This window comes from Canis lupus, chromosome 33, assembly GCF_011100685.1.
Source record: "Canis lupus familiaris isolate Mischka breed German Shepherd chromosome 33, alternate assembly UU_Cfam_GSD_1.0, whole genome shotgun sequence".
Classification (NCBI taxonomy): Eukaryota; Metazoa; Chordata; class Mammalia; order Carnivora; family Canidae; genus Canis; species Canis lupus.
Genome location: NC_049254.1, coordinates 14,542,679 through 14,565,964, shown reverse-complemented (window position 1 = coordinate 14,565,964; position 23,286 = coordinate 14,542,679). Strand labels below are relative to the sequence as shown.

The 23,286-nt window shown below is 36.5% G+C and overlaps 1 protein-coding gene across 1 annotated transcript in view; it reads right to left on the bottom strand.

Annotated features, from left to right (window-relative positions):
* Positions 1–18,561, bottom strand: part of TRAT1 (T cell receptor associated transmembrane adaptor 1) — a 36,741-nt gene extending 18,180 nt beyond the window's left edge. Inside the window, exons 1-2 of the mRNA XM_038582751.1 lie at positions 18,344–18,561; positions 4,849–4,956 (exon numbers count right to left, since the gene is read on the bottom strand). Coding sequence (XP_038438679.1) covers positions 4,849–4,956; positions 18,344–18,350 — 115 coding nt within the window. The 5' untranslated portion in view covers positions 18,351–18,561. The remainder of the gene's footprint in view (positions 1–4,848; positions 4,957–18,343) is intronic.
* Between the last annotated feature and the right edge of the window lie 4,725 nt (positions 18,562–23,286).

Sequence of the window (23,286 nt, the reverse complement as noted above, 5' to 3'; positions counted from 1 at the left end):
AATGAGTGTGAAAAGAAAAGATAAAAATTAAACAGAGAATTTGAAAACAAAAATAATGACATGACTTAGAATAAGAAAAAATAGGCACAGAGTCAAATATTTCCCCACACAGACTAATATTTTTAAAAGATAGTATGGATTTTCCAGTGAGAAGTGCTTGGAGTATGAATGTTGGTGCCTGGAAGGTATGTGTATGTGTAAAAGGATAGCTTTATGGAAAGAAAATGTTGTTGGATATATTATCAGTAAAGAGAAGCAAAACAAGGTTTGGACCAAAAAGCTTTGTGGGAGGAAAAGGAAGCAGAAGCAACTCTATGAAGGATATGATAAAATGATGTGATGCTTATCTGGAAGGAAAAGAAACAAACAATGTAAGGAAGAAAATAAGTATTGGGAAAATGACATTGTCCATCCAGACTAATCATACATTTTTTAAAACATTTATTTATTTATTCATGAGAGACACACAGAGAGAAGCAGAGACATAGGCAGAGAGAGAAGCAGGCTCCCTGCAGGGAGCCCGATGTGGGGCTTGATCCCAAGACCTCAAGATCACACCCTGAGCCAAAGGCAGACATTCAACTGCTGAGGCACCCAGGTGCCCCTCAAACCAAGCATATTGAAGAAGCACCCTGAAAGGATCTTGAAAAGAGTTCAAGGTCCTCTTACAATTTAAATGTGTCATCTGAAGCTGGATGATGTGTACTCCTGTGGTTTTAGTAATTTCTTTCTCATAGTAAGATGTGTGGTAGCATACGATTTCTTTAAATGGGGGAGTGCTAATCAAAAGTTTTCAACGTTGGAGCCAAGGAGAATGGTCAGCCAGGCTCAGGCTCCTGAAGACTGCTCTGTCAAGAAGGCTTATAAGCTTATTTAAAATAAATGGCATGAAAAAAACAAAAACAAACAAACAAAAAAACAATAAAATAAAATGGCATGACTTAAAAGCTGGCTAATGATCTCAGTGATATTTAGCAAAATAAAAAGCAGTTTTTATATTGCTATGAAGCAGTTATGTTTGCAAGATTCTGTGTTGAGAAGAGCTGGGTGAGTTTTCACAATCCTCCCTGTGATTCAGACACAGATGCCTTGCGGTCAGGTTCATGGTTGAGAGCGTGTAAGCAAACATTTCCTTTTATGTTTTCTCCTTTATAGTGTTTACCCTTCCGTGTGCAATACATAACAACAAGAAACAACAGCACATGGCTTAAACTCCATAATAACATTTTTGGATACATTCTTCATGTGAAAATGTGAAAAAGGTGCCATAATTTTCTAGGGAGTGGGAGATACACTGATAGGACTTTGATGTATGAGCAAACCATGCACTTACTTATCCTTCTTCTCGCAACAGAGAAGAAAGGTTGGATAAAGAAAATGTTTTGGATTTAAAGGAGGACACCGCTAATACATTCCTAGCAGAAAAAGAAATAAATATAATCCTCCTAAAGAACAAAGAATCACCTAAAAAACGTAAAGTTTATTTTGGGGAAAGGGAAAACTACGTTACAAAGCCTCTAGCCAGCTCTGCTGCAGAAAACATCAAGGAGAGGCTTATCATGTCTATCTGATTGAATGTGTAGATATTGCATTGTTGCTGGAATGGAGATTTTCTTTGGTAAGCTGTTTAATACACCAGCAAAACTTACTCTCCGACTGTTCGCCATAGGTGGAGTCATCTCTTGCAAGTTCCTTAGCCACAAAGAATAGCACAAAGATGCAAAAATAAGAAGTTCCAGGAGGCCAGATACAGGGGCACTGCGTTCGCAGACCAAGCGGCAGAAAAGCTGGCTAATAAATAGAATTGAATCTCCTCTGTCCGGTCTGTCTAGGAGAAACAAAGCCCAGAGGAGCCTTTAGTGGGACTGGAAAGAAGTCAGCTTGCAGAGCTTTTCCCAGAGCCACCTGGAACCTCTGCGTGAGACAGACAGTGCTGTTTGCTCCTGTGGACTCGCAAGGGTAGCAGTCATTGCTGATGCTTGGGGAAAGGGTCAGGAGAAGCTGGGGCAGTTGGGAGAGGGCTGCAGGGAGAAGAGGAGGAGGGAGGAGAACGATGGGCCTTTGGGCATCAACGAGCATGGCTAATCTTGCTAATAAAATGCAAGATGCAGGGTTGTGTGCTCCACCCAGGGAGGGCAAGTTATGGCTCAAATAAAATAAGTTGCAGTAGGAGAATGGTTAGAACCAATCCTCTGAAAGCCTACGGAGAACTCTCTAAAATGCACCTGTATATGACTTAAATGGACACAGCAGTTGTTGCTAAAAATTCAGGTTGTTGCATAGATGTGTTAAATGATACGGAGATGGGGCAGGAAGTGACCTGGAAGCTGGAAGGGACCTAGAGAACACAGAGATGGTGGGAGCGGGGAGGAGCCAGAGGAGCTAAGGTTCCCTGAAATACCCGACACTAAAATTAAATGGGATAAGATGTAGTCATAGCAAGCCCTTAACAAATACTTGTGGGAGGGGGGTGGGAAGCAGCAGGACCACCAAGAAGGGTGGGGGTGGGGGCTGTGCCATGTGCAGGACTCACCCCCTCAGTCCCCAGAACTGTGCTAAGGGATCTACAGAATTCTCGTGAGAACCCTGTGGTCTAGATGGTCTTTTTTCACATTTCATAGACAAGGAAACTTGTCAACAAGGCAACTATGAGAAGGTATGTCTCTTATACAAGAGATCTCCCAGGTAAATATTGAAAGCAGGGTTCTAGTTCATGACAGGTTGACTTCAAAAGCCATGATGTTAAAAACAAATTGAGAGAACTGAAATTGATTTTTAAAAATACAGCAATGAACGTAATTTACTATTTCTTGCTTTAAAAAAAAGTGATTTCCCAACATCCTGCTTTTAGACAAAGTAATTTATGGCATGCCTGAGGCAGTTAGGGTTTTGTACAATTGAAATGAAAAAAAAATTATTTTTTTTTAAAGCAAAACCCTGCTTTCCTTCCTTCCTCCCTTCTTTCCTTCCATCTTTCTTTTCTTAAAAAGTTAGTCTACTGTCTTAATAGTGGTCAACTAAATATTATAAGAATATAACTCCCCAAAGGAGTTCATATGGTGGCAAATGGTATGAATACAGATAAAAAAACTTCCAATGTACAAACTACCAAAAATGAGAACTGAAAAGGCCACCACTTGTTCCCTGACCCCACAAAGATCTTTGGAGGACTGCCACTGGAATCTACAGAAGGGTGAAGTACTAGTTCACATGGTTATTCTTGTCCTGGCTTCCATTTTAAATTATTTCACCTATATAGCTCTTGATTCACCTTTTTCCTTTTTTCTTTTTAAAAAGATTTTATTTATTTATTTGAGAGAGAGAGAGAGAAAAAGCATGAGCAGAGTGGGAGGGGCAGAGGCAGAGGGAGAAACAGACTCCCCACTGAGCAGGAGACCTATGTGGGGCTCGATCCCAGCATGACCTGAGTCAAAGGCAGATGCTTAACCCACTGAGCAGCCCAGGCTGCCCTCAATTCACTGTTTTCTAATTCAAGGGACACTATTATCTGCATTCATAAAATATCTTAATGGAGAAATTAGAATATAGTCATTTTAAGCTATTATATAAAGAAGAATGCTACTACTCTTAGCTCATATTTTTCTGTGGTAGAAGCTTTTTTCAAAGGTATTAGATCATGGGTCATTCATGCATCTGACTTCTGAAATTTGTTTGAGAAAACATTTGATTTAAAAAAGAATTACTGAAATCCTTGCTAATGAAAAAGCATTGCTGCATTTCAGGCATAGAAATGATATAATAGAGATCCTAAAAGAGTGTTGGTTTTCTGGCCAAGGACATTTGGTCAACAATGTAAAAGCAGCATGTGCTAGTGGAAACCATTCTGGGCAGAGAATTAGATAGGGCCCTTATCCTTGACTTTGCTATTGAGTAGATGTGTGACCTCAGCTATGCCACTTCACTTTCTAGTGTCTCATATTTTTTGAGAGGTATAACAGTAACATTTTCTTCATATTTTATATTTGTGTTATCAACACTGAAGAAGACATTCCTAAAAGGATCAAGGACTGTCCCCAGAACCTGACCATTGTTCTAAATTAGCTTCATGCCTAAGGCAATTTTATTAACTTGGTTTTATTTCTTTTCATCTGTTAAAATGCACCAACATTTTCTTTTCTATTCATTATTACCCTGAAATGTCAGCTAGACTTTCATATCCATCCAACCATCCATCCATCCCCCCACCTCCCCCAACACACTTGTGTTGAATGCCAATAGCGCACAAAGACCGTGCCAATTGCTGGGCATTGCACTATTTCAATCGTGTCCATGAGGGTGAAAGCCAAGTGGTTAAAACTGCTGACCAGCTTGTTGAAAGGGAAAGCCAACCTCAGGAGTGTTAGATAATAAGCCTGTGGGTCAGCCTGTTGCTTTTCCAGTTCTCCGATCCTGATGCAGGATCGTACTGTGCTGCTGTACTTTGGAGGCTCTAACTGAAGCTGAGGGGTTTGAGCAGACTGGAAGATTGACGAGCTAGTTTTCACTCTTCCCATAGTGTATCAGTGAGAACTTTTATGGCTGCTGCAGAATAGGCTACAATTTCATGAGCTGTTGAGTTGGAGGAGGAAAACCACATCTTATCAAGACAATTCCTTCCTCCTCTATATCTTAAGGCAGAGATAAAGCCAGGATTGGGAGTCTGTCTATATTCTAATATGATTGCATTTTTAAATTAGGAGAAGGGTGGAAAAAATATCAAATAGATTTCCTACAGATAAAAATATTCTATTGCATGACATTTCATAAAAGTGTCTTTTTCTATAGGTTTTCCAGTGACTTCTTTCCATTCAAGCTGGTCCTATCTGGCTATTTCTCAAAATGTCTTACCTTGTCGCTGCTTTTCCACATAGTGGGAAATATTGAAGATCAGTGATACAACCAGAGCTAATCCCAAAAAGGCTAGAATTATCCAGACATAAAAGCATTCAGAGCTTCCTGGAAAAAAACAAACAGACATCGTATATAAAATAGCTGCTTACCAATTTGTTTTGAATTAGGTATTCCCACAGTTAAAACCATAGTATTTATTCATAATGAAGAACAAATCCTCTGCCAAGAAATTAATTACCAGTGACAGACAAGGGATTCTTACAGATTTCAAATGGGTATTGGTGATAAGTCCCTGCATTCAGCATGGACAAAAGGAAGCAAATTTCCCACATTCTCAGTGTTGATGAAATGAAAGACATTTTCAGTCTAGCTGCTAAAATTCAACAACTGGTGACTGATTATAAAATTAAGTTCAAAATTTCAAAATTTTGAGCATCCAAATTATCCAGAATCATAATTTGCCACACTTTTCCCCTTTCTTTAGTCATCAGATACAGTTATACATACTTTCATTATTTATGGGTAACCACCTATCCCTATCTATAAATCCCAGGAGTATAGGATACTGTGTGTTGTGATAAAACAGTAATTCTGGCATCATAGTAACCTAGTTTTGTCAAGACTGGCCACAGGGTATTTTTCTCATACGATTTAGAGACCTGTGAATGGATATTGGAGAACCAACTATGCTTTTCTTTACCCTTGTGAAGAGATTCTTTTATCATTTCTGAGCCCTAAGGGGGTTTTGTGGGATAGTGCCTGTCAGTTGCCCTTGATTATTTATGGCAAGTTTTACATGTATATGAGTGATTTCTAGGATAATAACCTTGATTTTTATATATATGTGTATTATATATAATGCATATATAAAAAATACAGTATATTTGTATATAAATATATTGATTTTATGCATAATACATGATATGTATGTGTGTATACATTAGTCTATACCATATATCATAAACATACTAAATAAACATTACATATTATGATATACTTATAAATAACATATATTTATATTACATATATATGATATATAATTTATATATTATTTCTTTATATAAATATATTTTATATCTGTATATATTATAGTTTCATATATTTATATATATATAAATTAGACTAATCATCTTAGTAGTCAAAGACTCATGTGAATGCTGACCCCAGAAAAGGAACTTATGATTCTATAATGCTATATATTTATGTATTCAACTGATACCAGACATCTCTTCTGTGTGAGGAATGGGGCCCTATTTGGGAATCAAAAGTAAAGAAACGGGATCTTTGCCTTCAAGGAACTGTTTGGTTGGGGACGCAGATGTGTAAACACAATCAGAAGTCCTATGTGACCGTAGCTGCAGCAGAGCTTATATTCCTTCATGGTCTCAGCTTCCTACATGACTGCCCCGAATCAGACATCATGCTCAGCTCTTTTAAGAAATCTAAATAGCATAGTATTAGATACAATAAACAGAACAGGCAAATCCTTAATGGGAGGGAAAGTAGTTTTGCTTCCCTATTCTGTCTTTAAATTGGCAAATAAAGAATCCCTAGACTGAAATGTTCTTTGTATGGCTCTCTTTTACCTATTTTTTATATCTCAAATTTGACGTTTGAATTGTTAATTTTTTTTTGAGTACTTATTGACATTGCAGTGTGGTTGTTGAACTGCTCTCAGTGGTCCTGTTAGAGGAGGTCGTTCTTTCTCTGTCTCTCTCTTTCTTCCTTTCTTGGAATCATTTATTTTTAAATGAACATAGTTAGGCATCTAGATGATTAAATATATAAAATAGATATGCATTTGTGATATAGATGTACCTATATGCATATAATTTGCATATTGCTTATTTATATATTCTTTGCTTTTGTTTGAACTAGCCTGTGGGTGTTTAAACACCAACAAATCTGTCTACTGCCTCTTTAATTCTGTACTATGTTATTTAGATGTTCAAAGTACTGTAAACTCCACAGGAAATAGAATGATTTCTGCCTTCTGCTCTGCAGTGCCAGACATACTATACATGATTTAGAAAGATTTTTAAAGAATTAGTTAATAAATGGGAAAAGTTAACTGATTATGGTAGTGAAATGTATGGTTTTATTTTCTTTAAGGAAATTTTTATGTCTCATAAAGTGTAAGAAAATTGAGAAGATTTGAATAGTCTTTAATCCTCCAATAGACCCACTAATTAATGTGGTTAAAAACACTAAGCTTTGGAAGGGACTTATTTATCCATCATGAACATAATCTCATACTTACAAGAATTCTATAACATAGTAATCATTAACTACTTAAAATATACTAGAAATTCTAGGTATTGCGTGGTACTGCCCATATTCCTAGAACTGTTTCTTTGACTTTTTATGTTTATGAAAAAAAACCACAAGTGCCTGCTTGAGTATAAATTTTAAACATTCTAGCAATAACAAAATCTAGAATAACATGTGAGATTCTCTATTAAAGCATAAATGGGTCACTAACATTATACTAATTAGCCTTTTTAAAAAGACTTACCATTGTGTCTGGGGGATTTTTACCATGTTATTGTGTTATTTTTAGTGGCAGCATGGAATTACACAGTATGGCTGTAATATAATTCATCTACCCACCTCTCTAAAATGGACATTCTGATTTTTTAAAATGTTTTCTCTTACAAACAATAATGCAACACACTTCATTGGAGAGGCATCTTGGGCATATGTGGGCTTATCTGCAGAAAGAGGCTCCTCGGAATACAATTGCTGGATCAAAGGAAATTTTTAAAGCATGCTTTCGAAGAGAGCTTGTTCCCCACCTCCCATTGATAACAGTCCTTTTCAGGTAGTTAATGTAAGTATAATTGTGAACAAATGGGGCCAGCAAGCTGTCTCTTTGCCAGATGGGTCTCAGTTTCCCTCGCTACTATCACAACACGAAGGTATTCATTTTCTGCTTTCTATGACCAAATTAATGGTTAAATCAATGAATTCTGTTATTAAAGACTTCTTTTCTTCTTCGTGTATATATCACTTAAAGACCCACAGTCTAGATGCAGTTCTAGGTTCTTCCACATTTTAAAACTATTTGAGGGCATCGCTATATTTTCTATGGGATAGATCACAATTATCAATTCAGGATATTCAGTCTGTCAAGTAGACTTATCGTATTTGGTGACAAAGAAATGAACCTTAGTTGCTACACAGAGGCCAAACATGTTATATATATATCATCCATGTTCAATATTAAAAGCAACTAGTAAACTCAAACGAGCAAAAACAGAAAAGTTAAGACTCAACCATAATCCTATGATGAAGAGACAATCACTGAGAACACCTTCATTCATATACTTCCAGTCATTTTTCTTTGTGTAGAAATTGTTACAGACAAAGACATAATATTCAATTATATTGACTATCTTATTACCTATTTTTCACTCCAATAATTTATAGTGTGTTTCATTTCCTATAAATAAAATATGCTTTCATGTCTGTTAGCTGCCAGATATTCCATTGAATGAATTTTCCATAATTTATTTAAACAATCCCTTATTGTTAGGCCTTTAAGTTGCTTGTGATTTTTACTTATATAAGCACTGTTGTGATGAATATCTATAGCTAAAGCTAAATACATCCAACCTTAATTTTTTTCGACATAAAAATTCTTGACTTGCTAGATTGAAGGACATACACATCTTAAAGGATTTTAATATAATGATGGCCCAGGTTTTTAAAACACAATACTAAGCAGACCCTTTTCGGGTCGGTCTGGCCTCTGTCCCTGCTGTTTCAGCTGGCCCTGATTTTATGTGCATAGCTATTTTGGTTCATCCACACTACATCAACTGCCATTCCTGGCAGCTACTATCTTTCCACACACTGTCTCATATAGTCCCCTCCTTTGTGGTTTTTCGGGGAAGTTGTTCTTTTGTCTTTTTTCTGGAGGCTCTGATGTGGGTCCTTCATGAGGAGGTGCTTGCTCCTATCTCTGCCCTAAGCATAGTGACTGTAGAGGGTGAGTTGCTTTGTTTCAAATGAAGCATTTGATAGATATATTAATGATTTACCTTGTATTCTTGTTTGAAATTAGTCAAATTCTAATTTTCTTTCCTTTCCATGAACTATTTCCACAAAATGTTATTTTAGATTTCCTATCTTTTAGGACCTGTTTGTTATGCCTGCACAATAATATACCATGCTCCAATCACTCTGAAGCACTTAGGTTTCTCAATAGATACCATACTTACCACTTCATGCCCCTATGTCTTGGTATGTTTGCCCCTTTCCCTTAAATGCCTTTCCCCTTAGCCATTTGACAAATTACTAGTCATTCTTCAAGACTACCTTTTCTTTGAAGCATTCACTCTATGCTACCTATCCACCACCAAGTGATATCTTTTATATCTGTCTATAGTTCAATGAATATTGAGGTAATATTTATCATTTATATATTTATAGGTCATCATTTATATATTAAAATCTCTCTCTACTTGGCTGTGAACTTATCAAAGAATGGAAAGGTCATATTCATGTTGGTCTTCATGCCTCCATATTCTTGTTGTACCTATTTTTGTGGAGACTGAGATTTATAGAAGAGTGTTCCTCACTAATAAGATGCTCAATAAATGTTAGCTATTATTTTTTTAATTGTATTTGAGCATGGCCAATATACAGTGTTACATAAGTTTCAGATGTACAACGTTTCTATATGTTATGCTATGCTCACAAGTGTAGCTACCATCTGTGTCCATATAACACTATTACAATCCCACTGACAGTATTTTCTGTACCTTTTATTCCCATGGCTTATTCGATATATTTCTGGAGACTATTGTGTTTTTTTTAAAGATTTTATTTATTCATGAGAGTCACAGAGAGAGGCAGAGACACAGGCAGAAGGAGAAGGAGGCTCCATGCAGGGAGCCCGATGTGGGACTCGATCTCGGTACTCCGGGATCATGCCCTAAGCCAAAGGCAGACATTCAACTGCTGATCCACCCAGGTATCCCTAGAAACTATTGTTATCCTAATTCTCATATTACTACTAGTAAGACTCCTATTTTTATTTCTGCAACCTATTTAGCACAAAGTACGTTCTTACTAAACATGTGTTAACTGACTAAATAAAAGACAAGTGGAGTAAAGATGGGCAATGTAATGACCAGGGCCAACAGCAAGGTTCTGAGCAAGTATGGGGCCTAAGCACACTCACAACCTTGGAGAGACAAGTTGAAGATTCTATTACATTTGTCTCTGGTACTATTGAGAAAAGACCTATCTCCCAGCAGCTGGAAAGAGATCTCTGTGAGAAGGAGGGTAGCACATTAGGCCACTGTAATCTTGGTGAAAGTGCTCATCAACAACATCCTAAATCTTTCTGTCCTGAATCCATATTTACCAAAAACCCTATAGACTATTGTATTTTTTCTAAGAAACTTGATACAAGGAATTGGTGCTAACAGCTAGTCATCTGATTAAATTTATGGGGTGTCCACCACTAGAAATATAAAATTTTATTTTCTTGTTTAAAAATCAGTCTTTGGGAGTTTGGTTAGGGTCAGTGAAATCTCTGGGGAAAAAAGAATTTAGAAAACACCACTAGTTGAGGTAAGCAGTCTGAGCCAGCCAGATACAACCCTAGGAAATATATGCCTGCATAAAACTGGAATGTTAATGACATAAGAGTCAGGGTAAGAAGAAATAATCTCTTCACAAAATGCACAATAACTTTCAGAGGCATGAAATGGGATGTGCTTTCAATCTCTTCAACTTTTCCTTGAAGACTAATGTTTCCATTTTTACTTATTAAATACACAAGCTCCTACTATGAAAAGACACAAGGGTTTTCCTGTATACTGATAACATGGTTATCATAAATCAAGAGTGGCCTCATGAAATAGTTGTTCTGTCTGGTTATTATTAGAGGAAGAATGGACAAAATGCAACTGCTTAACATTCAAATTGTTTTAGACAATATCCATTATTATTTTTTCAGCATAGTAAATATATACCATAATATAGTATAATATAATATAGCTTATGTAAGAACATATCACAACTAATTTTTTATAGAGCTGATGAGAAAGTTGCTTTGTTTGCATTTGATAGATATATTAATGATTTACCTTTTGACCAAATTGGGTGACTTGTAATCTTATGTCAGAAATAGTCAAATCTAATTTTTCCAAAGACATACAGATGGCTAACAGACACATAAAAAGATGCTCAACATCACTTATCATCAGGGAAATACAAGTCAAAACTATAATGAGATACCACCTCACACCTCTCAGAATAGCTAAAATTAACAATACAGAAAACAGCAGCTATTGGGGAGGATATGGAGGAAAGGGAGCCCTCTTGCACTGATGGTAGGAATGCAAACTAGTGCAGCCACTCTCGAAAACAACGTGGAGTTTTCTCAAAAAGTTAAAAATAGAACTACCCTACCATCCAGCAATTGCACTACTAGGTATTCACCCAAAGGAAATAAAAATACTAATTTGAAAGATACATGCACTGTGATGTTTATAGAAGCATCATAAACAATAGCCAAATTATGGAAAGAGCCCAAATGTCCATTTACTGATGAATGGATAAAGAAGATGTTGTGTATACACATATACACACAATGGAATATTACTCAGTCATCAGAAAGAATTAAATCTGGCCATTCTCAATAACATGGTTGGAGCGAGACAGTATATGCTAGGTGAAATAAGTCAAAGAAAGAAAATATCATATGATTTCACTCATATGTATAATTTAAGAAATAAAACAGATGAGCATAGGGAACAAAAGAGAGGCAAGTCATAGAAAACTGAAGGTGGCTGGAGGGAGGTTGGGGGGCGGACTAAATGGATGATGGGCATTAAGAAGGTCACTTGTGGTAAGCACTAGGTGTTGTATTTTACATGATAAATCACTAAACTACTCCTGAAACTAATATTACAATATATGTTAACTAACTGAAATTTAAATAAAAACTTGAAAAAAAAAGAAAAAAGAATGTTTACTTCAGAAAATTTGTAATTGGAAAAAATTGGAAAAAAAAATAGTCCTGTCTAGAATTATTGCATCAAATACTTAGGCATATACTTTGGAACCTTGATCATTCACCCATGCACATGCTGAAAGGATGTAAAACTGATTTTGGAAGGAAATTTTCACCCTGCCTATAGGTTCTCCCAAGATCTACTTCTTCTTCTTTTTTTTTTTTTAAGATTTTTATTTATTTATTCATGAGAGATAGAGGGGGGAGAGCAGAGACACAGGCAGAGGGAGAAGCAGGCTCCATGCAGGGAGCCTGATGTGGGACTCAATCCTGGGACTCCAGGATCAGGCCCTGGGCTGAAGGCAGATGCTAAACCCTGAGCCACCCAGAGTCTCCCAAGATCTCCTTCTAAAGGGAGATAGAACTGGCTTCAATAGCTTTCTATTCTGGGACATGTCCCAGTTAATGTTCCTAAAACGTTTTAAGAGAATATCAAAGCTGTTTCCATTTCAGCTGACAATCTGCCCTAAAATGTCAACAAAATATTGAACTTCAGGTTGTAGTCAGAAAATAAAAATTAAAACACTTTGTTGTTCTTTTTGTTCTCTTCCATTTTGTACAGTTTCTGCCTATGTTATCAGGGCAAAATTAATTTTGATTTATTAAAAGAACCAACTGTGTGAAACTTGCTATTGAATTCATTAATTATAATGATTCTATGGACTAGAAGATATTGTTTAATGTATCACTTGGCATCTTAGGTAGAAAAATCTGGGAATCTCAAGAACTGGCACATTTTCATTCTTATAGTTCATGTGATTATTACCATTGGCCATCTGTCTGTATTTATGTATCATTTCATACACAATCTATCTTAAGCAAATCTCTGGGGTTATGGGATACCCATTTTTGTGGCCTAATCATATCCCTCCCTCCTTATTTTCCTTTGTCTTGATCTATTTGGTTATCTTTTATACTGTACTATATACTTCAATGTACTTTGAATACCTCTTTTTCTGGGGGAGGGGAAGGAAAGCAAATACATACATAAAAAAGAAAAATAGATCTCTAGAACTTATCCTTGAGAGAACTAACAATTTACTTCATACTTAGTAGGGTTTTTTCCCTTTCCAGTTCTCATAGCCTCTAGTATTTAGTATAGATTCAAAAATAGTTGTGGTTTGGGTAAATAAAATAGAACACTGTATAAAAAGGTATACTTCAAGGCAAAACCCCTCATCTTATCTTTATAATTACACTGACTCTAGCTATAATATACCCTACCATTTGTGCAAAATTGTATTTCAATTAGAAGTTTCCCTTTATCCTTTTTAATTAAAAGGAGCACTGAAAAGTTGTATCAGCCCATTAATTGGGACAAGAAGATAATTTGCTCTCAACTACAAAGTAACAACCAAATCAATGTCATGAGCCTACATTTTGCATAAAGGTCTTAAGGAAAGTCCTAGAAATTTTTCTGAAATATGTTAGCAACAGTAAGGCAAGAACTTAGACCACACTGTACATTCTCCTAGGGCTCGGTTTTGTCATTTACTGTAATGATAAATTTGTTTCACATAATCAACTGGAGGTTTTGAAAACACATGCCAAATTCTAAAATATGGAGTTGGTTTAGCATGGTCTCTGGTTTTCCTCTGATTTCAGGAGTCTCCAACTCCTATCTAACCTTCTTCTGTTTTCCAAGATTCTTTTCCTTGTGTAATGTGATGTGAGCTTTAACCAGGAAGATTTTCATTTAGAAGCTTTATATTTCATGACATTCTGGATGGCTTTCATAATTTTTTTAAAAGGATTTTATTTTTAAGTAATCTCTATACCCAATGTGGGGCTCAACCTCATGACCCTGAGATCGAGAGTCACATGCTCCACCAACTGAGCCAGCCAAGGGCCTCAGCTTTCATAATTTTTTGATTGCCAACAATAAATGCCTCCATATGCAAAAAAATATGCATTTAGCTACTATGTACTAAATGTATTGACTAAGTAGCTAAATGGTGGAGATTTTCAACCTGAATGGCAGATCTATGTAAATGCTCACATGCCCATGCACACACATACCTTCATACCTCCCTTCACCTAGTTGTGTTCCATATGCAGTATGATTCTCTCCAGACCCATGTGGGTATCCATTCAGTGTAGAGAATGCTTCTTATAATATTAGATGCACAAAGTGCTCAAAAATTCTTGCCCAACAAATGCCATCTTTAGTATCATTATTCCATAATTGTAAATAATTCCCTTTAAAAAACTTTTATCAATTTAAAAAGAGCTCCCACACAATTGGAATTTAGTTCTTTACACTGTTAAAAAGCCAAAGGCCTCAGGAAGTTATTAGTGAGGCCATGACAGCTAGGAAAAGCATGATTTAAGTTTCTATCTAGCTTTCAATTGCTGGGGGCTAATCGGCTAATCGTTGTAGCTTTGATTACAAGAACTCTGACTCCTTTAAAGCCAGCAGTAGTTGGCAGGCACTGTATCTGGAATTCACACTTGCATGTGCTCTGGAGGGAAACTCAGCTGAGCAAATGTATTGTTTTTCTGCCGGCAGGTTTGATTCATATAGAAGCCTTTGCATAACTAACAATGGAAAAGCAATACATAAAATGCCTTGTTTTTCCCTCAGGGAGTCTGTAACTGAGACAATTGTGTAAGTTTATAGTATATGGAATATGGTGTTTCATGATTGTTTCTCTTCCTTGGCTTATAAATTCTGTCAGAGTGGTGACCATCTCCTTGTTGCCTTCCACAAATATGTGCATCCACTTTAGGCACACTGGAAAGTTCAAAGAAAAAGTTCTGCTATAACCATCCCTATGGATCCTATGAGTAACAAGAATTTTTCTTACTGTGATGATAGTTTGGTGTGGCACTAGGTGCATTCTTGATGACTCTTTGTGGTACGTTGTCAGTATTCTCACAGCCCCCCACTCCACCACTACCCATCCCCATTACCCCACCAATAAAAGCCATTAGAGTCATAGATAGAAGCGCAGGAAGGGATTCTCAAATCCACTCCCAGGCTTTTGAGTCAATAAAATGTTGTTTTTAATGCAACATTGAAATCTGTCAACCTTAAAAGAGTGTCTGTTATGAGCAGAGGGTTATTTGAGAAATGGATGGTGATGGGGAGAGGGACAATAAACAATACGGGGCATTGGAATGTCTGCTTCAAAGTGCACAGGCAGATTGAGTGTTGCCCTGTGACTTTTTGAACCTCACTAAGCCAATTGTAAAGTTGGAGTTCAGATCCCCATCTGTGTGACACCAAGGTCCCTCTTTCTAGTACATCATGATTGCTCTTAACCAACACTTACTGAATTTGTTTTTTATTTTTTAGATTTTATTTATTTATTCATGAAAGAGAGAGAGAGAGAGAGAGAGAGGCAGAGACACAAGCAGAGGGAGAAGCAGGGTCCATGCAGGAAGCTGGATGTGGGACTCAATGTGGGGACTCTGGGATCATGCCCTGAGCCAAAGGCAAGATGCTCAACCACTGAGCCACCCAGGCCAGGCGTCCCCTTACTGAATTTGTTAAGGAGAACATACACGTGGAATGAGGTGGGGGGAGGTTTTTAAGACAGTATGTAATTATTCCTCCAGTACTGGACTACTCGTCACATTTATAAAGAAACTTGAATTGGGATTGGTCAACTTGAGAAATCCTATTGGCATTGCAATGCTGCCAAAGTCCCTGCTGTTGATGCGTCTTTATCTGTATTCACTACTCTGTTTTATATACATGCTTATTGTTTTCTGTTGGAGAAACACCTTGGTGAGATCCTCTGAAGATGCCATGGGTGTGTGGGAAACTGTCATCCAACAAAATTTTAACTACTGTGTTTCTTTATTGTTTTAAGAAGGCCTGTTAATTTTTTTCTCTCTTCTTTCTAGTTCTGGAATACTGAGAGAATTAAATAAAATACAAAAAGCCTGGAAATATGACTGATAATGATGTTTACTATTATTATTATTATTATTATTATTATTATTGGTTTTTTTCTAACTTTACAAACCCTTGTGTTGAGGATAATGATGTTTACTATTAACTAGCAATTTATGGGCATTCATTTCTCAAAGCTGAGACCCATAAGTGACAATCTTTCCTGGATTGACCTTCCTTAAAATCATTACCTAGATTAAATGATGAAACATATTGTCTTTGACCCATCTTTAATTTAAAGAACACCTAAGTTTAAAAGATGATTTATAAATTAGTCCTACCTTGTCTCTAAAGGAAAGGCTCATTGTTCTCAGAAAGGCAATTGAAGCTCAAGGGAAGAGGAAACAGAGTAAAGACAATGAAAATCCTTTTTTTTTTTTTTTTTTTTTTTTTTGAAACCAGCAATGTGTAACTAAGTGTGGATCACTGTGCAAACTAAATTAACGGTAGCCCACAGGAGTTGTTCTCACCAGTTGGTTCAGCTAATATTGATTTTATGTGCATGTAGAAACATGAGAGGAATTATGATATTGGCCCATTTATTGATACAGTGAGTGCAAAGCATGTAGGCAGGAGGAAAGGAAAGATTTGAGTTTTTCTTTTCTTACGTTGTTTTACTTAACTAGGAATAATTTTGCTTTTCACACTTTTTAACTTCACCTATCTAAATGTAAAAAAATGCTATCATCTGACTCTTTTTTCACATGAACGTTTTTTTCTCCTCCTTTTAAGATCTATGGGTCTTTAATGGTATTTTCATCTCTTCTGTGGCATTGGAAACACTTGGTATTTTCATCTCTTCTGTGGCATTGGAAAAGGTCTCAACTGACAATAGAGGAACTCCTGTATTACCTCTAAAGGGAAAATCTAAACTATGAAATGGTATGGAAGAAATGTTATCATATCCCTCATAAAATTAGAATTAATTAATCCTGAAGATAGTTGAATGTCATATTCACTACCTTTTCATTCCCACCCTTCCTGAATTCTCCAACACCATCAGCTCATGGCCACTGTTCATAGTATTGCCATATCTATTTTTTGCAGGCACTAGCAAAACTGGAATAGTTATTTTTGTTCTCTGCTAATCTATGAACCTGGGAAAAATAAAGACAGGTGTGCAAACCATATGTCAGGCTTATGCTCCCTGTGTGATGAATCCAATCGATTGATTCTAAAAGCCAGCAAACAAAATACTGGGAAGCAAATTCATTGAAATTATATATAATATCTTTACCCTATCAATGGCTCATACAAATTGATATTAAAAGCACTATAATTAAGCAAAAGGTATAATCAGACAATGTTCAGGTTGTATGATGATAAACAGTTTAAAAACCCATGTAAAAATGTTCAGCTTCATTATAATCAAAGTAATAACATTATCAACAATGGGTTGGCATATTACACCTTTATGCATAGAGATTTTTTAGATGATTCCAGCCTGTCCAGGAGAAACATGCTAGGATGAGAGTGATTGACCTCACTCTTGGAAAAGCAACTTAATAATAATGAGACTTACATTGTTCATAACCTCTCACTCAGTAATGCCAATTCTAGAAATTATTCCTAAAAAAACCCTTAACCTAGAAAAAGTACAGAGATGATCATCTTCCTGTCATTTGAAATATCGTACAACTGGATACAACGTAAATGTCCAACAATAAAGAAATAACTAAGAAAACTACAATTAACCCAATGGATGTCATTGCCCACATTCATCTAAAATGATTAAGCAGAAATTATCGTAAAAAGGCAAAGAGCTATTTTCTAATGTTAGCAAAAAATCTGGATATATGATTTTATGTTCATTATTATTTCAGGCATGAAAAGCAAACCATGTAGAACATATTGAATAAAAAAGTAGGAAGGAAATACAACATAATGTCTCGTGTTTTTTTAAGGTGATGTGAAGTATGTAAATTTTTTTGTTTCGTATATATTTCAGTTCTCCTACTTTATATGTGTTTTCTTTTACAACGAAAGGTGTTTATTAAAGAAATTAAAAGTACATAAGACATTAAAAGAGAAATGAACCACCAACGTGGAACAGACGCTCAGCTAATTGATGGGAATTTGAGCCTTGGGATCCATGCCACGGAGACTGAGTTTTCACTGGCCTTTGGAGACTAGTCATCTCTCTACTATCGACAATTGGATTAATTTCTGGGAAGATAACACAATTCTTAAACTCAAAGGAATTAGAACGTGGTTACTACTAACCTGCTTTATAATTAGACAAAAGAGGAATATGCATCATCAACAAAAATTTCTTCAAAAATAACAGATACTATAAATGGCTTAATTATCATTGAACACTTACTGACAGCTGCAACTAGCTTTATGTTATAGAACTTTTTTTCTTTTCGAAAAAATAACATATTCATTAAAATATTTCCAAGTATGTTCTAATTATACTAAAGATTATCTCACATTTAAAAATAATATGTAAACTAGTTTACTTCCCAAATCTTCAATTTTTTTTTGGCTGGAGACATGGAAATTTTTTAGTGATTTTTTAGGCATAGGAATAGAAGAAAAGAATTAAAAATACCACTTACCTGGCATGCTTCCTTTGTCAGAGAAATCCTTATGTAGCCATAAGGCAAATGTAAGGATGAAAAATTCTCCTACAAACTTTTTTTTCTAAGTAAAGTTGCTCAGTTATTTCAGAAGCAGTGTGCCAGTAAAACTTGTTTAACCGTACCTCAGTTTTCTCTCTTCTGTGTCTTAAAATCTTTTGTGTGTACTTTGTTCAGTAACAAACAGGAAATGTGGTGATGGAGGCTTCTAGAGTTTTGATCTGAAACCAGTACACTCTTAAATTTTCATGTTACATGAGAAGAAAAATCCCACAAGCCTCTGTATTCTGATATTTGGATTTTTATCAATACTTGAATCTAATTTAAAAACAATAATGAAAGCAGCATATGAATTAGCCTGGGAGGGTTCTCCTAGGCCTCTGGAGAGAATCCAGGGATCTCCTCAAAAGTGACTTCACATGGAAACAAAATAAAATATATTAAACCGGAGAGGAAACAGTGAGAAGCCCCCAGGTGTGCTCAGCTGTTGGTTGTGCTTTCTTTGAGGCACAATGGAGGAAAGGGGATTGATGCTTTTTGAACATTGTTATGTGCCAGATGCCTTTTTACCTGGTCCCACTGGGACACTGGGTGCCAACCTTCTTTCCTGGCAACCTTCACTCCAGCCAATGGGAGTCCCTCTGTCCAATCTATGGCCACTAGGCAATGAGCACCAGCTCGCAACACACAATCCAGTGTCTTGGTAATCAGAAATTCCTAAATATTAGTGTGCATAAGTGTGATACATAGCACTGATTTAACATGCATATTCCTGAGCCCTACTGAATCCAAGTATTTGGAGCAGAGTCCAAGAATCTGCATTTTCACAAGTGCCTCCTGGTTATTTTAAGATATAGGTATTCTCAATGATACTCTGAAAAACACCATGTATATGTCAATGGTAGTGTTTATTTTTGGCATCAGTCAGATAAAGATGATCTGGGCTGTATCTGCGTATATGGTTTGTATGCATTTGCGTGTACATACATCTGCTGCATATTGTGTGTCTATAGATATTTGCTCATGGATTCCACTGGTTTTAATTATAGAAAAATGACAAACCTGGATCTGGTTTACTACAAAAGGGGATGCACATAAACTTTAAGAACAACTTAAAAATGAGGCTTTTGATGCACAGACTCAGAACAAAAATATTAAATGGCCTGCAGGATATCTTACTCTTGCTGATTTCTCTAAGGTTCTTGGGGCAGGGGAGTATTGCTCTTATCCATCATAAAAACCCCAGCATCTGCAGTAATGTCTGGCATGCTACAGATCTCAATAAATATTCTCAGAATTATTGAATAAATAAAAGAATGCTAATCTTCTGCTTTCTCCTTGTTCCATTAATAGAAAACAACTTCCTAGTAATGAAAATACGGTGTTCTTTATTCTCTGAACGGAGTTGTCTAAAACTAACAGATTTTTTCACTTCAATCATTTTCCTCCCCAAATATTTCTTGTGAATCATTGAATCAGAATCTGTAAAACTGAAAGAGACCATGGAGATTCCGTAATCTTCTAAAAGAGCATTTTTCAAAATACATTTCATAGAACAGCCCTTTTAAGAAAATTTGAGGATAAATTCACCTCAACAGATATATCTGGAAAAGCTCTTATTTTCACTTTCATGGATGCATATAGTATATTAAAAGCTTAGGTAAGTCCTACAAAAAGTAAACCTGAATAACCACTTTAACAGAGCTTTTTCTAAACCTATTTGGCCAGAAAACTTTTTGTTCAGGACCATCCATTAGCAGGGTATCAGGTTGAATGAAGCAGGCCTTGATGCCCACAGACCAAGAGCTCAAGGGAATAGAAGTTTCAGGTTCATGGAGGGACCAGAGGACAAAAAAGAATTAGAAGGATCCAGCCAACAGTTAGGTAGGACACAGGAATGGAGATCTATTCAGGAGGAGAGGGCCCAGTCGTGGGGCAGTTTTGAGCAGTTGAGCTTTGTGCCTAAAAGAGGACACCTGGCAAGGAACATGGAAACCCCAGGCTCAAAAGGAAACTGCATAGATTGCCTAAGCAGGAACATGGACTCTTGAAACATGGGCAGGGTAGATGCCCATTTAGATCAGCCAGGACCTACAGAGGATGTAGGAGAGATAAGGGGTCTCGGGACTGGAGATTTCTTTGCAGAAATCTGTTTCCTCCTGTTCAAGCAGGAATCATGCAGAGGATGAGGAAAGAAGGAACAAAGATGCCCTGGTTGATCCACAGAGCACAGATCCAGAAACAAGGGTGTTCAGTGATTAGCTTTGGTTATGAAAAAGGTCAGCTTTAGTGAGAAAAATTCAGGTGGAATTCAGGTAGAATAATTCAGGCAGGAATCCTGAGGTTAGCCCCAGGGGTGTATGGGATATAGGGATATAAACTCAAACCAAGTGAACCAGTTGGGACAGCGCCCAAAGCTGCCGAAGCTGTCCCTGCCTCAAGCCTGTGTTATACTTACCAGTCTGCAGAAATCTGGGGAAGGCAAGAACCAGGGGAGACAGGCAGGGACACAGAAAGGGTATATCCTGCTCCTTCAGGTCAGTAAGGCAGCCTGTGGTACATGCTGAGTGATTACTTAATGGCTTCACAGATTTATGAACATGATGCATGATTGGCATCTCTAAAATGGTAAAACTTTAACTGATAAATCTGAACCACTTCACAATTTCTAATTATTATAATATTTTTGAAAAGTGATCTGCATGACAATGTTCTCCATCCTGTAGATTTATAAAATCAGGATATAGAGCAAGATTGTCCAAGGTCACATAGGAAGTCTGTGCCTGCCTGTGCATTGGATAGCTCCACATATGTTTGAAATTTGCCAGGAGGATAAAAAAAGATAGCTTTTCATTAAATATATGTGGCTGACCACATGGAGGCATCAGAATATAAAAAGGCTTATGGATTTAAGTTTGTTATGAAATACACTAGTGAGTACAATCAGAGATTTGAATGATGGCTTCATGAGTCATGTTCAAATAATAAATAAACATGAGGCTTCTGTAGTACTTTTTAATGAGTTGAGTTCTCGAAATGAAGTTTAGCAGATAGCTGGACTAAGCAGATCTGTCCTGACAAGCTTGAAGCAGTTAAAAATATTGTAGGAAATTTGGGGGGGAAAGGTATGTGGTTCTGATGGGCACCTGTCAGGAAATGAGAATTTTAAGGTCAACAAAATTGAGGTTTTTGTTGCCAAGAGAAAATGAAAAACATATCAAAATGGCAGCTGCCATTCAAAGCTTCCACACTCAGAAAAATGGGTCATAGTGTATAGAAAGAAGACCAATTTTCAAATCTTTTTTTGATGGTCATCTATTTTATTTTAATCTTTATCATTATAGTATATTTATTTATATCTATATATATCACAAATATATATTATATATGAATATGTATTTTAAAGTTCAAGGGGTTTCAAACTGTTAATAGTAGTTACTAATAGGGAATTACCTCGAACTTCGGATTTATGCTTTATAAATTTGTCTATTGTTTAAATTATTTTCAATAATATGCACTGAATAAAATAGCTGGACTAAAAGATGCCTTATTTTTAAAAAATATTTTGTCTATTCATTCTAGAGAGAGAGAAAGTGTGAGCGAGAGAGTGGGGGGAGGAGCAGACTCCACATTGAGCAGGGAACCCGATGTGGGGCTCAATCCCAGAAGCCAGGACCCTGAGATCATGATCTGAGCCAAAACCAAGAATCAGATGCTTATCTGAGTGAGCCAGCCATGTGCCCAAGATGCCTCCTTATTTTAAAGGATCTTTGGAGCACCTTTATTTTACAGAAACAACTTATCTCTCTGTGTGATTTTTCTTTATTCTGGTAAGTCATTCTTCAGTAAGACTGAAGCTGGTATGCAAACAACTTTATGAAAGACAGGATGGGAGGGACCCTGTGCTTCCAATTACGTGGTTTTAAAATATGAAAGTATTCCAAATTAATGATGATATTACAATTACATCTGATTAGACTCTACTGATGATTCATTCATTGAGTTCACACTATAAGATCCTCCAGAAAACATAATTAATTATTTATGGTGGAAAAAAAAAGTTAAAAGCAATTGAACAATGCATGGATTTGGCATAAGATTCTCAGATCTTTTTATTATACTTATTATAACTTCGTAGGACCATAATTCTTGGAAAATTAAATATTAAAATAAAAGAAGAGGTAAAATTCAGAAACAAGGGAGAGTAATGACTCTCTAATTAAGACTACCTAATAGTAGGTACAGTCCATCTACCCACATGTGAAAGGCTTAAGTATTCAAATTCTCTAGGAGAAAATAATTTGCCTTATTACAAAAATTTCTATGTAATGTCCCAGAGAGAGTGCTGTTAGCAAAGTCAAAGCATCCTGAAGAAAATTTGTTCTTATTTGGAACACAACTGGCTCAAAGTAAATCCAGTTTACTTACCATAGAACTTCTCATAGCTTGGGATCCCTGGGTGGCTCAGTGGTTTAGTGCCTGCCTTTGGCCCAGGGTGTGGTCCTGGAGTCCCGGGATCGAGTCCCACATCAGGCTCCCTGTGTGGAGCCTGCTTCTCTCTCTGCCTATGTCTCTGCCTCTCTGTCTCTCTGTGTCACTCATGAATAAATAAATAAAATCTTAAAAAAAAAAAGAACTTCTCATAGCTTTAGTGAGCTAATATACAATTTCTCTTTTCAAGAGGTGGGTAAAAAATTATTTCACAAGAGAAACATGCTCTTATTTAAAAAAAAAAAAAGATTTTTATCCATTCATTAGAGCATGAGCAGAAGGAGCAGCAGAGGGAGAGGGAGAAGCAAGCTCCCCACAGAGCAGGGAGCCCAACCCAGGACTCAATCCCAGGATCACAAGATCATTATTTGAGCCCCAAATGGGGCTCCGTCCTAGGACCCCAAGATCATGACCTGAGCCAAAGGTAGATG